This window comes from Aptenodytes forsteri, unplaced genomic scaffold, assembly GCF_000699145.1.
Source record: "Aptenodytes forsteri isolate BGI_AS27 unplaced genomic scaffold, ASM69914v1 Scaffold207, whole genome shotgun sequence".
Lineage (NCBI taxonomy): Eukaryota > Metazoa > Chordata > Aves > Sphenisciformes > Spheniscidae > Aptenodytes > Aptenodytes forsteri.
Genome location: NW_008794836.1, coordinates 5,999,232 through 6,015,469, shown reverse-complemented (window position 1 = coordinate 6,015,469; position 16,238 = coordinate 5,999,232). Strand labels below are relative to the sequence as shown.

At 37.4% G+C, this 16,238-nt stretch overlaps 1 protein-coding gene across 1 annotated transcript in view; it reads left to right on the top strand.

Annotated features, from left to right (window-relative positions):
• The first annotated feature begins 8,987 nt into the window (after positions 1–8,987).
• Positions 8,988–16,238, top strand: part of ROBO2 (roundabout guidance receptor 2) — a 427,603-nt gene continuing 420,352 nt past the window's right edge. Inside the window, exons 1-2 of the mRNA XM_019470803.1 lie at positions 8,988–9,024; positions 9,565–9,891. Coding sequence (XP_019326348.1) covers positions 8,988–9,024; positions 9,565–9,891 — 364 coding nt within the window. The remainder of the gene's footprint in view (positions 9,025–9,564; positions 9,892–16,238) is intronic.

Sequence of the window (16,238 nt, the reverse complement as noted above, 5' to 3'; positions counted from 1 at the left end):
GGGTTGGTTTTGTTGTGGTTTTTTTTTTTTTTTTTTTTTTTTAATTATCCCCACCCCCAGCCCCAAAATTGAAGTGTGACACTTGTATGTTGGTGTGTGAGGAGAGAAAATTTGAAGAAAAGTGAATTGCAATAACCTTTCATTAAGTCTTTACGGCAATTTTGGAATGCTTCCCCTTAAATAATTTCATACAAGGAATACGGTGCTTATACTGTGGCACTGGATTATTGTCCACATTAAAACCAAAAAACCCTGAAATTTTATGTTTGCAGTGTTTCTTTCCAATTAAAGTTGATTACACCTTACTTAGCAAAGTCACAATTTTATACAAGAGAAACTTAATAGAATCAGCCTTCCAATAAGATTTGATCAAATGTTTTTAATGACAGTTATTGATCTCTCTTGTCAGCGTTGCCTGCTATCCCTTCCTGGCAGACGTGCACTATAGGAAATATGGTTTATCTGCAGATACATGTCCTGAGGAAGTTAGGATGTGTTGCTTAATGGATTAATTTTGCTCGAGGAAAAGCTTTCAGAGGACCTTGTCATAGCTGATGCAGCTTTGAACAAAAACCTTACCTTGGAAACAGTCATATCGCTAGAGTCTGTTCCCATCTGTCAAATCTCAGGGGAGGGGGAAAGATTGTAAAGTATAAATTTTCAAAATGTAATCTTTACCATGTCACTTTGCCTAGAGGAATGCGTCTAGGATAATCAGCCTGATGCCAGTGCATCAGCCTGTACTCCAGTTGAGTTTTCTCATTATCTTGACTTTTTTGTACATTATCTTTTGTTCGAACTAGGATGTGACTGACTGGATCTCTATCTGAGATCTCTGCTTGCTTTCAGTCAATTCTGTGGTTAAAAGGGTAGTGAAAGCAATATACTTATTCATTATATCTAACAGATATGTGTAATAAGTGTTTCTGATAAGTACTTCCTAAGTGGAACAAGGCGTATGAAGAAGCAGAAAAATGAACAGTAACTGTGATTGTCTTTCAGTAGATTTAACGAAGTAGCTGCAGGAGTGTCTTTTTTTCAAGCTTAATGTTGTCTCAATCAGAAGTGTTAAGAGTCTGCATAAGGAGAAAAAGAACCCAAGCCTGGCCATGTGACAGATGCTATATAGCCAGAAAAGATTCTGCAGAGACTGTTGTAGCTATCCATCCTGTCCTTAAAGCACATTATTCTTTTAATTGTGATTTTAATACCTTAATTTCAGGGTTTTTTTCTTATTTTGTGCAGTGAAAATAACCCAAGATTCTACCATAAAAGAAGGTTGTTTGGCATTAAAATACATCTTTGGAGCGGTCCTCTAAGTAAAATCGAATATATTCAGGCCTTTTCCTTCCTGCATCTATTACTTTCTGTTGCAGGAGATTTTTTTTTTTTCTTTTACAGTTTTGCTGTTTCTTTTTCTGATAAACAGGCTTTTTGCACTGTCTGAGGGAGAACGTGTGTTGTTGGCAAAACTCTTACAAGGAATGCATTCAAAATGCCATCAAAAACACAGAACAAGCTAATAATCTCTCAGACACAATATTGATTGCTTTCACTTGTAGCAGGCATAAGCTCTGAAATGTCAGTATGATTTTTTTTTTTTTTGGTTGATGTTTCTTTATTCTACTACTGTTTTATAGTAAAGCATGTATTATGAACTTGTGTTTCAAGTTCGGTTGTCTTCCAGGCATTCCTCTTTTCAGTTCAATAGTTCTGATAGGTCATGCTTAACAAGTGTATTATATATTTAGTTCAGAAAATGTTGCAAATGTATGACACAATGGAATACATCACATCATATTTTAAATTTCCCTTTGCATAGCAATAAAATGAGAACAGTAGGGGGGATAGAATAGTAGGTGGCAGCTCTGTAGTAGGGATGATGTCTGGTAAGCATAATGTTAAAAGGCTGTTACTTCTGTTGTTGAAAATCTAGACCTGGCTTTCTTTTTTTATCCAAGTATAGTAAAGATATGTCTTTGGAATGTTAAAGAAATCAAAACATGAGCCTTCAGAAAGGATGTAAAAGGAATAGTAGCCTTAGAGATCAACAGAAAAGCTTTTCTGTATGTAGAAAGTCAGGTAGGAAAAAGCTGGAAAAGAGGTGAAGAGTTGCAAATAAATGGTATGCCAGACAGCTGAAGCACTGGTGGAAAGTGGTGACAGGTGGAGGTAAAGTCAGAAAGGAAGAGAGAGTATTGAGGAGGTTCTTTCAGGCAATTCCGAGATCTGTAGTATGTAATACCATATCACAGTATTAACATTTAAACTGATACAATATTGTTTTTTCTTTAAAATTGCTCAGTAGTTATAATACAATCATTATCCTTTCTGTTAACCACCACTAGCCCAGTAGCCATGAACATTTTGGTGACTTGAGAAATGAATGAAATGGCTATGAATTTAGTCTGTACTGTTACTTTTCTTGTATGACGGACCATTGGCTTTGTAGCTGCTTATATAAAGAGTAGACTTAATAGATGAAATCAACTTTCGGTCTTGATGTGAAGCTAATAAATTAAAACTGGAGGAGCATGAAGTGCAATAAATGAAAAGTCTTTTCCTTGAAATTTGAAAGATGGTGGCCTAGGAGGGGTGATTTGCCAAATGCCTTTTTCTTTGAAGATATATGTGTATGTTACACGCATGCATACGCACGCATGGAGCACATTATCCTTAAGGCAGGGATTGCATAGTGGCTTTGTGGAAATGTAGTGAAAAAGAATAGAATATTGACTCTTTTAGTTTCCTTTTCTTCGTGCTGCTGTGTCTCTGTAGCAAATCTATTTCTTTGATTAATAAAAATTCTTGCATCTAATTAACTTTTTAGGGTTATTTGGCTATAGGGTCAAGCAGGCTAAATTGAAAATAATAGGTATTCTGTTTATATGCTATCAGTGTAGCTGTAACTATATGGTGCATTGGATCACTGAGGAAACCTACGAGGAAGTCTGAGCATATTACAGCACACCCATGAGGCTTGTTGGTAATCGTGAGAAACAGTCTGACTTAGTCAGAACTCTGATGGTGCTGAACTGGTCAAAACGAATGAGTGACCATCGTCTTTTACACTTTCCAAAAGAGTAGTCTTGAAGGTGGTTCTCAGGGAATGTCTTGTCCAACACATCTGAATTGAATTACAACAGGGGAAGTGGAAGAGCAGAGTATCTACAGACACCTAAAGTACAATATGCAGCCCAGATTTTTTTTCTACTTTTGTCAACTTTGCTCACTTTTTACTTTCTTTCACTACTTTGATTAAGAAGTATGTAAGTACACAAATTCATAAGACAGGAAGGAGAGTATAAGAGCAGGTGGTGAATATATTTCAATGCATGTGCTGCATCTGGACATCTAAATAACTGGAGCTTCCTCTTGACTTTTTGTGGCAAAGTGTTTCCTCCAGCAGCTTCCTCTTGCTTGGCTCGGGTATGAGGCTGGGCTTCACATGCTCAGTGTCCTGACCTCTATAGACATTAGCAATGACTGATGCAGCAATGATTCACATAAAGGTAGATATGAATGCAAGAGTGTTCATTACCTGTGAAGTGACAGTTTATCACAAATCTATAAAGTCACCAATTATTATTACAGGAACTACAGCATTTCCCATTAGTCAACATTTATCAGGTCAGCAATTATCAGTAGTTACCAGGCTTTGGTATCTGAAAATGAAAGCTGTGTTTGTTAGAGTGACAAAACGTTGTCTTGCAGTGTCTTAGAGGATGCAAGTCGATAGCTTGATATTCACTTTACTTGTGAATACAGTAATCTTCATTTTAAACATGCAACAGAATAGCATTAAAGCTTAGTGAACAATTTAATACAGGATTTCATGATCCATATTTTAGTTTTCATTAATTGTAGACTGTAACTTACATTTTGCCATAGGAATTTCAGATACATTCTTTATGAAATATAGAAAAATTCTGCATTTAAGTAGAAGTACTGGTATCTACCAGTAGAAGCAAAATTGAAATAATAATGTAAAAGCTAGACTTAGCTGATTCAATATTTTTATTTACTCCAAGCAGTGATTGGAAAATTTCATGGAGCTTTTCACTGAAATAAATGTTGCTATTAGCTAAGCAGCTTTGAATGTGACTTTTTTTTTTAAGTTTAGTTTTGTAATCTTTTTCTTTTAACTCAGTGCTGGCTTGTGGATTTGAACAAGAGCAAACAGGGTGAAGATGAACAACAGCAAACAATTAGCAATATAGTCTTACTTTGCTGTTTACCTGGGAAGAAACTGGTGAAAATATTTTAATCTCTTAAGATGAAAAATTAACATGTGGGATAAAGGGGTTCATTAATACTGTTCCATCAGTTGTCTCCTGCTACTTGGCAGTAGTTCTGATTTACCCACTGAGGACTATCGGACTTGGTAACTTAGGTTACTAATGAAATATTGCCTGAGCACCTCGCCCACGTTAGGCTTTCTAGCTCTGGTAGCATCCACTCTACTATACCATTTATATCAGTTCACATCTGTCCCAAAGCCATATTTTCTGAAAGAGTCTGAATTATTTCTACTAATATGTTTCTTATCAGTAGATATCAGAAGCTGCCCTGCAGGTGCTGCTTCCTTCCTTCTTTGCCTTATCCCCATAAAAAAAAGGTGTTGGAAGGAGAGAACATTGAGCTATCTAGTAAAGTAGTGTAAACAGATGTGGTGGTTTTGGTTATAGCATGGTCTTAGCAAAACTTTATTGGGAACTTCAACAGCATTAAGGCAGAATGATTTTTATTTATTTATTTCCACACACCACACACACCCCCCCAAAGGCTATTATATTGAACTAATGTTGAAATCCAAAGACAATAAGATTGTTTATACCTTCACTACATACCATCCTCATCAATCTCTTTCTGGCTTAGATTCTCACACACAAAACTAACAGTCACACGCATATTGCTGGGGTGTGTGATTAGCAGTGTTCCAGATGTCACCGAGTTGAATGCTGTACTTATTTTCTGTGCTTTTTGTGCTTTGCCTGATAGCATTGAGACAGAATGTCATTATATCTGATTCTTTATAATTTCACCTGTTGGGTTTTTTCCCTTGTTTTTATACTAGTGCTAATGTAGGAATATCTCATGTTGTGGCAGATGCTAGAAGTGCAATAGAATCACTGCTCTTTTTTTGCTTTTGTATGAGATTAATCCTTTTTACTGCTGAACTATGTTCAGTAATGAATTGCAATTGTGAATTACGCAGTGTATGGGAGAAATATTTGTAAAATATAAGACAAGGTTTTAAAGGTGCACCAGGATAAAAGTATAGAGGTAAGTTAAACAGAGGTGGTTTATGTCTTGACTTTTGTTGGAGCAATCTTAGTAACTTTTTGTTTAATGCTGCAGTATGAACAAGGAAACATTAATATTAAAGGTAAGGTACTATAATAGACTTGCACATTATCTTTTTTCGTATATGTTTTGGGTTTTTTGTTTTTGAACAGTGGTTTTAATTATTCTATGAAGTAATAAGCAAAAAGGTGAGCCTAAAACTTTCTCTGTGAAGTAGTTGATGGGGCGTATATGAAACTAATCTTCTCGAGATGTGTAATAACTAGTCATCTGCAATAGCTATGTGAACCTTAATGTACAGCAAGTATTAGAGTACTCTGAGTATGTATTCAAGTAAGTGTTAAAGCTCTCCTTTTCATAGGTGCAGCTTCATGGCAGCTTTCAGTTTAGTCATGATACTGTAGGATTTTTTCCAAAGGCGTGTTTTTGCCCAACAGCATGTAACAGCTAATTTGAAGTCATTGGAGTCCATCATAGTAACGACTACTTAGGGATTCTCAAACTCAGGGGTTATTCACATGCTCTATGCATGCATGAGATTCCTGTATTGGAAATCCTTGAGGGAAGAATGGAGAAGGAAACTGCATGGGAGTCCAGGATACAACACCAGCTGCCTTCTTCGGTGCAACCACTTATCATCTTGAGTAGATCATAGTTCCATCTCACCCTCCAGTAAAAGGAAAAGTATCATCTTCTGCCCAGTTAGCTCAGGGGGTTAATAATTTTTCCATTCCTTCTAAATTAGGCTGTATTTGTAAGAGTATTGGGAGGTGGGGTCGGGGGGAGCCATAGTGGAAGAATCAAAACTCAGCCAGGAAAACACCATTTGGGGCTGTCACTTTCTGGCACGTAGACAGTGTCTGTGTCTGCCAGAAGAGAGGCAATGGAGTCAAGTTTTTGGTTTTGCTTGTTCTTTCTAAATCAGAGTATCCTTCTGGAATAGGTGTAGGTGCTCAGTTCAGTTTTGAAAGAGGGAGTCTGCTGTGCTCTGTGATTGATTTCTTGTGTGTGTTTTTCTTCCCCCCTCTTAAGTGCCCACTAAAGGAAACAACTTGCAGCATGAGATAGCTGAAGGTACACCCAGCCATCACAGGAATGCCTGGTATGAGCCCCCCTCAGAACACAGCCTGAGCCTTTCTCCTTGTTGATTGGCATGGTCTCTGCTGCCCACATCTCAACCCTTTCTTGAGCACAAATTGCTTAATTAGGATAGAGTGAGGTAAACATTAGTTTTGTGATAAACATCAGTACTGAAGAGGAAGAATTAGTCCTATTATGACCTGAGGAGGGATTTTGAATTGGGCTGTATGATATGGAAGGTTTAACTCTTTATGGGAGGAAGCCCTTTCAAAAGGATTTAACATGGCCTGTAATTCTCTGTAGAATGTACTACTTTGAGTTTTGAACATTATCAACAAACCTTTGTGTATAAGAAAACTAATATTTTGGACTTGCATTTTGCATTTTTTGCTACTAATTTTGTTACACTCTGCTAACCATTTATCAAAATTTAGTCGTATCTGTTCTCTTCTCTGACTTAAGTCCCTCTAAAGTTTCAGAAACACTTCAGCTTTGGTGTTCTTACTGATACTGTTAGTAGGAATTTCTTAACACTAGTGGGATTTTATTCTCAAAAGAAACAAAGTAAGTTGGTAGACTTGTGTGGAGAGTATTATATATGTCTCTAGTCAATGTATGAAGTTTGCTTTTTAGTCCCATGTACCGTGAAATTTTTAATCTTTTACTTTAATGGTAATTTCAGTCTTTTTCAATGCTGTGTATGGCGTCATGGTCTAGAGATACTTTTTAACTGCAAATTCTGTTAGATTTTAAATGTCTTTTTGTCAATAGAAGCGGGAATAAAAGACATCTTTTCTGAATATGCTCTAAGTTTATCTGTGCTTAGGTATAAATTCTCTGTGTTTTTTCGTATACTGGCAGTACAGATTATGGATAGCTTTGCTGTACTGGTAATAGGATCTGGTAGCCACTGAAAGAGTCCATTCGTGCAGCAGTGGTATAATACCTTATTGCTATGGCGAGCCTTAGTTTAATGACCTGAGTCTTAGTAAAATGGAAGTCCAAACGTGGATTCACTCCGTAGAATGGATCCTTATTCCTTTCCTCATAACTTTTGGAGTAAATGAGGCATTGACAATATTTTTAAATATGTAGTGCCTAGAATATAATTAAGATACTGATGTTAAATTGCTTTTCTGTGACTCAGCGAAACTACTGATCAGAAAATTGAGACAAATGTTTCACTAACCTGGAGAAGCTGATATACCTTGTATTTAAGAAGTGCAGTCCAATTGTACTAGTGTGGCAGCTCCACTCAAAGGATTTTCAGGATCCATGCTAGAAAAGATGATTTGTGCTAGCAATTAAAGGGGGCTTACAAGAAAAATGGGGACAAACTTTTATTAGGGCCTGTTGCAATAGGACAAGGGGGAATGGCTTTAAACTAAAAGAGGGTAGATTTAGACTAGATATAAGGAAGAAATTTTTTACACTGAGGGTGGTGAAGCACTGGCACAGGATGCCCAGAGAGGTGGTGGATGCCCCATCCCTGGAAACATTCCAGGTCAGGTTGGACGGGGCTGTGAGCAACCTGATGTAGTTGCAGATGTCCCTGCCCACGGGAGGGGGTTGGAGTAGATGACCTTTAGAGGTCCCTTCCAACCCAAACTGTTCTATGATTCTATGAATTAGGAGAGCTGACTTAATTTTTATGAAAGGCAATGCAAAGGCACAAACTACTGTGGTGTGTGTGTTGCAGAAAAACTCTGTCAGGCTAATATAGGCTAATTAAATATGCAGTAATGAACTATATCTGAATGACTGATGCTGAAGTTAGGAGTGCTGGACTTCGGTTTTCTGTTGGGTGACACTGTTCTTGCATTTACTCATCTAAATTTGTCTGTTAATAGCTGTAATGAGGAGCATAACATTTGTGAAAGGATTATTATCTTTTTCAGAAAAAGGGTATTGCAAAATTTAGCTAGTGTTGTGATACTGTTGAATTTTTTTGACAAAAGTTCAGTGGAAAATTGGGATACTGTGACTTGTCTTAGTGAAATTGCACTACATGGTAAAGGCTGTAATGGAAGGTTGGCACTGGGACTTTCTCCAGGGTGGCAGACCCAGCACAAATCTCTTCCACATACCTTACTTCTATAGGGTCTTCCCTCCACCTGCACCTCTTCCTTATTCCAGGACTTGAGTGACAAGGTAAGGCTTCATTGGAGAAGGTGGAAGACAGACCCCTGGTTAGGTACACTATGTAGAAATGCTGGAGCTGTTCAACTCTTGGTAACCACGTAACCAAGGTTGTGATGCAGTGTTGGTAGGAATTCAGGGATACTGCAAATGGGTTAGAAAAAGTACATTTGCAGATAAAAATGATGGACACCAAAAATCAAAGCGAAGAAAAGGATGAATACAGAGAGAAGAAAAAGGGAAATGGACCTATAATGATTTCTCAGACACTGGTGCTTGCAACGCACCTTTCAGGTGCGTGTCTGCCTATATTGTATTTGTATGTGTGTGTATATGCATGCAATCCACTGAAAATTTCTAAAGTGCTGTTGACATTTGAGATTTCCAAATAAAAATAGAGCTCATGAATGACTTCAGACACTTTGAACAGTTTAAGTTGCCAACAGTTGTACTAGAAATTTATGAGGGAAGGAATACTTTGCAGGTTTCAGTTGTGGGGTTTTGTTTGTTTGTTTGTGGATTGGTTTTTTTCCTTCTGTTTCTATACCTGAGCTGTCTGTGGAAAAGGGATACAATGCATACATATAAAACTATAAAGAGCTGTTAGCCAATGGGTGGTAAGACACAGTGGTTTTGGATGCCCATCTATTGAGTCTGCTAGATGAAAGGATGGGAGATGGTAGCCATGAGTGGAATCTGGAAGCACACAGGGATCTAGAAGCAAATGTAAACAGAAAGATTATTGGAACAAGGAAAAGATCACCATGCATGTATGTGTAAGACATCCTCCTTTAAGCCCAGTCTGCATGTGGTATGGATTTGATAATGCCTTAGAGGTGTATATCTGTAGTCCAACTCAGTTTTTTAGCTTTGAAATTCTCTGATATAAGACAGAACAATATCGGATGTGTACAGGTTTTCGTATTTTCTTTTCTTTGAAAATTTTTGTGGCATTAAGAGTAACTTGTGAGAACTCTGTGAAGCCTAAAGTTAAAATAAATTGTTCTTTCCTCCCTCTCTCCTTTTCTTTTTCTCTAGGATCCCGTCTCCGCCAGGAGGACTTTCCACCACGGATTGTTGAGCATCCTTCAGATGTGATAGTCTCTAAAGGAGAGCCAACAACTCTGAACTGTAAAGCTGAAGGACGGCCAACTCCTACTATTGAGTGGTACAAGGATGGAGAGCGAGTGGAAACGGACAAGGATGATCCGCGCTCCCACCGCATGCTGCTGCCCAGCGGATCTTTATTTTTCCTACGTATCGTGCATGGACGCAGGAGTAAACCTGATGAAGGAAGTTATGTTTGCGTAGCAAGGAACTATCTTGGAGAAGCTGTGAGTCGCAATGCATCTCTGGAAGTGGCATGTGAGTACTTTTGTATGATTAGCACTGTGTAAAACTTTATAGTTGCTTTTATGCTGTCATCCAGCACTTGTACACAGTCAGCAGTCTGGGAGATAACAAATGTAGATAAGTATGGCATTTTGTCATTAGCTATAGTTCTTGGTCAAGTAATTTCTATATGTGTTTATACAGTAGCAGTGGTCGTACAGAATACGTGATTTATACTGAAGCAAGGTTCTAGCCAGTGTATAATCATGATTGGCACAAACACGGACAAAGGCTAATCTTCCTCTAAAGAATAATCTAATTTTTAAATTATGACTAAAGTTGGTTATACTGAAACTAATGTGGAAAAATACCTATCATTTAATATAAGGTGCACTGTCTGTTTCTCTTTATCTAGTCATCTGTTACCTCAACAGAAGCAGACAGCTTTTTTGGTGACTCATGTTCTGTACTGCTGGAAAGCTCAATATATGCTCTGTCATAAACTTGATACAGGCCTCATTCATTATGTGAATGGCAAGTGAAATTGTTGGCCATTTCTCATATCATCCAGAGCAGTCTTATTCTTTATCGATTCTCTTTGTCTTAACAGAGAAGTCACCATGGGTCTTTCGAGACCACCCAGCATGCATGATCTGCTTCCAGTAGAGTTAGCAGAGACATTCATTATAGTCACATAGCAAACAAGCTAATCATACATAAAATACAATACATTGTACATTATTTTCTGCTGCTTAGTTATTCAGAATATCAACTAAGGGTAGCTGTGTATCTTCACATAAAGGTGTATTTTAGTAGATTTATGAATGCTTTTCTCTTGCTGGACTTCAGTTTTTCTCCCACAGTTCTTCATATGGCAGGAGTTTCACTAAAACGTGTTTGACTGAAGTAGGGCTTTAGCACAAATTTGTATTGCTTAGTTGATAAAGAATGGATTTAAGTACACGTTAGAAGTTATGTTAGTTTAAAGGGGGGGAAGCACAGAAGAGAAGTCTTTATTCCTGATGCAGTCTGCAGACTTTTATAGCTAATGTTATGTGAACTTGAGGCTTCAGTCTTCTCAGAAATTGCAGAAAATGCCATTTTTGAAATATTTAGATGGTGGTATAGGCCAAGTAGAACAGACTTGTTCACTACCTTTCAGTTGGCATAACCTAGATTCAGAACTGTTTCAAACAAAAAATGAAAACAGTTTTGGCACACATTCAAGGCACGAGTAAATGTGTATCTGCCAATAAAGGCATCACAGAATGTTATTCAGTTTTGGTAGGTATTTAGGAATCGAGAAGACAACCAATTTAAGGAAGGCTGAAATCTGGGTGAGTATGACTCTAGACAAATTTACTGGATTATTTCTGTCTTTGTACATGTGGTGTTTAAACTGTTGAGAAATCCCATGAGAGAGGCATAAACGCTTTGAAATCTCTATTGCAATCCTACAATCAGACATCTCCTGTCGAAGTTCAGAAGATTGTTCAAGTTATACCTGGAGTTATCAAATTAAAGTGACTGATTATTTTAAAATTTAAAGGTGCTCTATATTTCGTCAGTTTTCACTGATCCCTACTTCAGTGGCTGCTGAGAGACTCTTGTTACAATATCCCCAGTCTCTGGAGTAACTGTTTTAACCACTGTAGCTGGTGGCAGGTCATGCATGAACTCTATGTGAGATAGTAGAAGATTTGAAAAATAATAAAAGCGTGTTTCATTGTCAGAGGTATTTTAGAGCAGGATCATAGAACATGAAACCTGAGATCTGAAACCATAGCCAAAGTTTTTGCAAGAGCAACATGCACCTGACACCAGATTATTTTACTGTTTTCATAGCTTTGCAATTTAACTGACTGAATTCCCCAATTAAATGGTTTAGCAGTCTAAAGCAGGCACTCCTGTTCCACTGCAACAGTGCTTTGTCTTTCCCTGAGCCATACCATGGCTGTGATTACAGGAAGGTCTTAATCAAAGAAAAAAAAAAATGTAAATAATATGTACCTTGCTTGTTAATTTAATTTTAGAGATTCTGCTGGTTTTATGTTCACTGAGTTTAAAAGCACATGGCAATGTTCAACACGTGCATTTGCCAAAGGCATCCTCTGGAGGATAATTACAAAACTACCTGGTTTCCCTTAGTTTTGAGACATTTTTTAATATGATTTTTTGATTCTAAATCAAGTTTTCAAGTGACTTTCAGAGAACAGTTATTTTAAGGCTTTTAACTGTTTTCTCTAATGTCAGCATTTCTGGACTGAAGAAGATGGGCAGGTCTGTACCAGTCCATTTGCCCGCTAGGGAAATGAGTTGTTGCTGACAGCCTGTTTTCAGCAGCGAGTCCTCATTCACCTGTTCTCAACTGCTGCTCAAAACTGTCGAGTGCAGCCCTGTCCACAGGAGCCGGGACAGCCGCATGCGATCGAGTCTTCCTTGTGCTATCTGTAATGGTGTTGAAAACTGCTCTTTCCACACTAAGCCAAGCTGTTTTCATCACCAGAAAAAGGACGGTTGTCCTTTGCTGACAACAGGGTTTTGGATTATTATCTGACTGTAGGTGGCCTCAAATTGTGCCATTAGAGACAAGCTGCTGCTTTTTACAGGTTTAAAATGTTTGAGTCTGCTGTTTTGGTGAAAGAACCAGTAATTGTTTTACTTTGCTTATTAAATTGTCAGTCGCCAATGATGTTCACTTGCAACTTTTGAATGATTTATGAAGAAATATTTATTGGGTTTATGTATCTGTTAAGTGTGTTCATGCTTATGCATTCAGATGATAAACAGTGTTAATTGTGGTTCATTCTCTTCTATTCCCCCCCCCCCCCGAGCCCCTGCCACAAAAGCACTGAGATGGATACATCAGATGATTTTCAATATTTATGTGTAAAGACAGAAGAAAAACTCTTAAGTGAAATTCAGCTGGGGCATACAGTGATTCAGAGCACAGTGTGGCCCATTTTGAATGCAATAATTTTGCCCCTTGGTTTTTTTGGAGTGATTTGTTGCAAGTTGCTGAAGTCCTTAAGCTCTTTTTGATGGAGTAGCAGTTAACACCTTTCCCAAACTTGATGAATTTAGGTACTAGCCCATCCAAAGCTTTTAAGTATGCTTTTAAATCCATGCCTATTCAGAGCATGTGCATACAATCAAAGGCAGATATTTTTGTGCTGAACTATGTCCTCAGAAAAATTTCTCTGTGCCAGTGAAACTGAAGAACTGTGATTTGGGAAGTTACTTAAAAAACATCATTAACATACAGAATGTGCTTTTAGATTTTTTTTTGCCTTTAATTTAGAAAGTTTTTATTCCAGAAGATTTTTAGGAACAAATAGGAGTTTGTATTTGAAGGCACAGTTTAGGATTGATACAACTTATTCTATTTCATTCTTCTTTTAATGCATTAATCCATGGTGTGCTTTGTGCGGGTTACTTTTTTCAGTAGGAGCTTCCTCAGAAGGAAAAAAAAAATGCTAATGTGAGCAGCAAAACCATTCTTCCATTGTGTATGTGGCAAATTCTGATGTAGTATTTGTATGTTTTATGGTTAAATCATTAAAAAGAAATGTTCTAGTTCTAAAACAACTACAAAGAATTATATTCAAAAGAGTAAAATGTCTTTCTTTTGATTGTGTATTAGAATTTTTTAATTGAAATTGAACAATATTGACATTATTAGAAATATGTTGATGCTCAGATTTTCTTGGGAGGATTTTAGAAAGGGAAGTAGGCTTGAAATAGTTTGATCTTTTATGAAACTGCTTTCATATTTGAAAAGTTCATATTTTAAAATAAAAGCACGTTTTTTCACAATGTATGAATTGACACGATTGAACCTATGTGGTGGAGTTTTCCAGTGGGAGTATCAGGAGACACATTTGCAATAGCGACTGTAGCTAGGATTTCAGTTGCAAGCACTGGGGCGCCACATGTAAGCAAGAGAAAGAGCATGAGGGTCCTTGCACTGACTCAGGCTGCCTCTGATCTAGCCTGAGTCAGCGGCAGCCACAGAGATAGCAGCTGTAGCCCCAGGTGTTAAATATGTGACAGCAGCTTGATCTATCGACCACTGTAAGAGGGGGCTTTGGCCTAAATGAAAATTCATGAAAAATTGATGAAGTCCCCAGATTATTTTTTTTCCCTTTTCCAGTGCTGTGCCAATGCAGCGAGGAGAGATTAAATGAGGTGTTGAACGCTTTAGTGGCAAGGAGGTTGGGGTTCAAAGGTCAAGGGTCAAGGGAGGGGAAAAAAGACCAATTTTCTACCTTACTTTCCTTTAAAAGAAAACATGAGGCTTTTCAGATTAGCTAGGATTTGCTGCCTTTTTAATATAAGAATAAAGCAGGGGAATATTCGCAAATAAGTTTTTCTGCATGGGTTGGCAAAGGGTAGGAGTGTGTGGGTTGGTGCTAATAGAAAACAGTGGAAGACTCTGAGTCATAATTCAATTGGAGAACTAGAAATAGATTGAATTTTGTAATGGCAGTATAAATTTGGGCTTCCATCTTTCTGTGCTTGAACTGAAGTCATTTGGAGAAAGAAGAGGTCTTGCATTATTTATATGTCACAGATTGCTTGAATAGCAGGCTTTGGAACACTCTCCAAACATAATGATCCTGTTTATGTTGGATCCAAAACTGAATTATGTTTTTATTTGTAACAAGAGAGGTTATAGTAGTACACTGAGTTTAGTGTGAAGAGTCACAGGTGTATTCCAAAGCAAGCACAAGCCAGATCTTAAACACGGGCGACAGTAATTTTACAAATAAAACAAATATGTTTTAATATTCAGTGAATAAAGGCTGAGAGGTATAAAATACATGCTATGCAATCATCTCTGTACCATAATGCTATTTGCTGGAGCATGTGCAAAAGGCTGCAATAAGTTCATAATAATGGAGTTAATAATTTCATTTAAGATATTCAGGGTAAAGACCACCTGTAAAATAGGATAAAAAAAGAGCACAATGTATGTGACTGTAAAATGGGTGGATTATTTTTTTCATCTAGTTCCTGTTCAACATACGACTTAAATATAAAAATTGTTATTAATTCTGTTGCTGGTAATTTCAAAGTCTGATTTGCTTTGGGGTTCCTTTCACATGTGGAGAGTACATTCTGTTCATTCACTTACACCCCTCTCGCCCTCATCCTTCGCAGCAGAGTGTGAAAAGCTTCCTGTCTGAGCTGTCAGTCTTTTGCTCTCATCAAGACAGAAGTAATTATTGTAGAAATTGAAATGCTGGAGACTGTGGTCCTGTGGATGGGCCATATCAGGACATTGAAAAGCATCATGCTTTTTCTTACTCTGCGTTTCTCTAAGAAGAAATATAACAAACCATGGCTATTTTCACAACATGCTTAATGAAAATAAAATTCCCCTTGTAGAAGAAAATAAATAAAATTGTATCTGATTAAATAATTGGGGAAAGGCAGATTTCATAAGATGGGGGGAACACTTCAAACCTCCTCTGTACTTCTGAAGCTTGCAATAAGCAATTTCTGTTGATTAGGATGAAGCCATTGGGAATACCATTGTTAGAAACCATTACATAATAGAGCATTTCTGTATAGGACATAATTTAATTCTTACAGTCACTATTAGAAATTAAAGAGGTTAATAAACACAAATGAGTGAATCAGATAAATCAAGATCTGACTGATGTCTCATCACAAAGTTTCTTTTTGAGTCAAAAAAAGTAGTTCTGATTATTTACTTTATTAGTTTAGCTTTTAGCTGAGTATGTGTTTCTACTACTTCTGAATTCATCTGGGATAAGAAACCTAGATATTTGAGAGGGTGTGATTTTTGTACCAGTAGCCAGAGTGAACTAGAATTTTTATGATAGAAGTACTCTTCATCAGGATAAACTAAACTGTATCTCCTGTTGTTAACACATTTCTCACAAACTGTTTAAGATTGTGCTTCAGCATTGATGCCTTCAACGTGGACAAAAACAGTACTTGCCATCACCATCCACTAGGATTTAGACAGGTGACTGCATCATTACATCTTCATTTCTTATCCTTTGAGCTCTACTTGGACATGCAGATTTAAATGTTTAGTTCAAGGTTAAAAATGCTAATGACTCCTTGCATTTAGGAGCTATCACACTGATGGTAGATCCAAAGATATTTAACATGATTTCAGTCATAATATCAAGCTGTACAGTGCCTGTAGGTTTCTCCAGACCTTGTTCTTGTTCTCCATTTTCTTTTTCTTGCTCTTTTCATACTGTGGTCATCTCATAATAGATTTTTTTGGTAGGTGTTCACAGCACAATGAGCTCTAAAGAGAGATACGCAGGTTCACACAAAACAAGCAGGCTTGGGTACCAGAAGAGTGTTCATTGTGAGCACTTAAGCTCAGCTGGTTA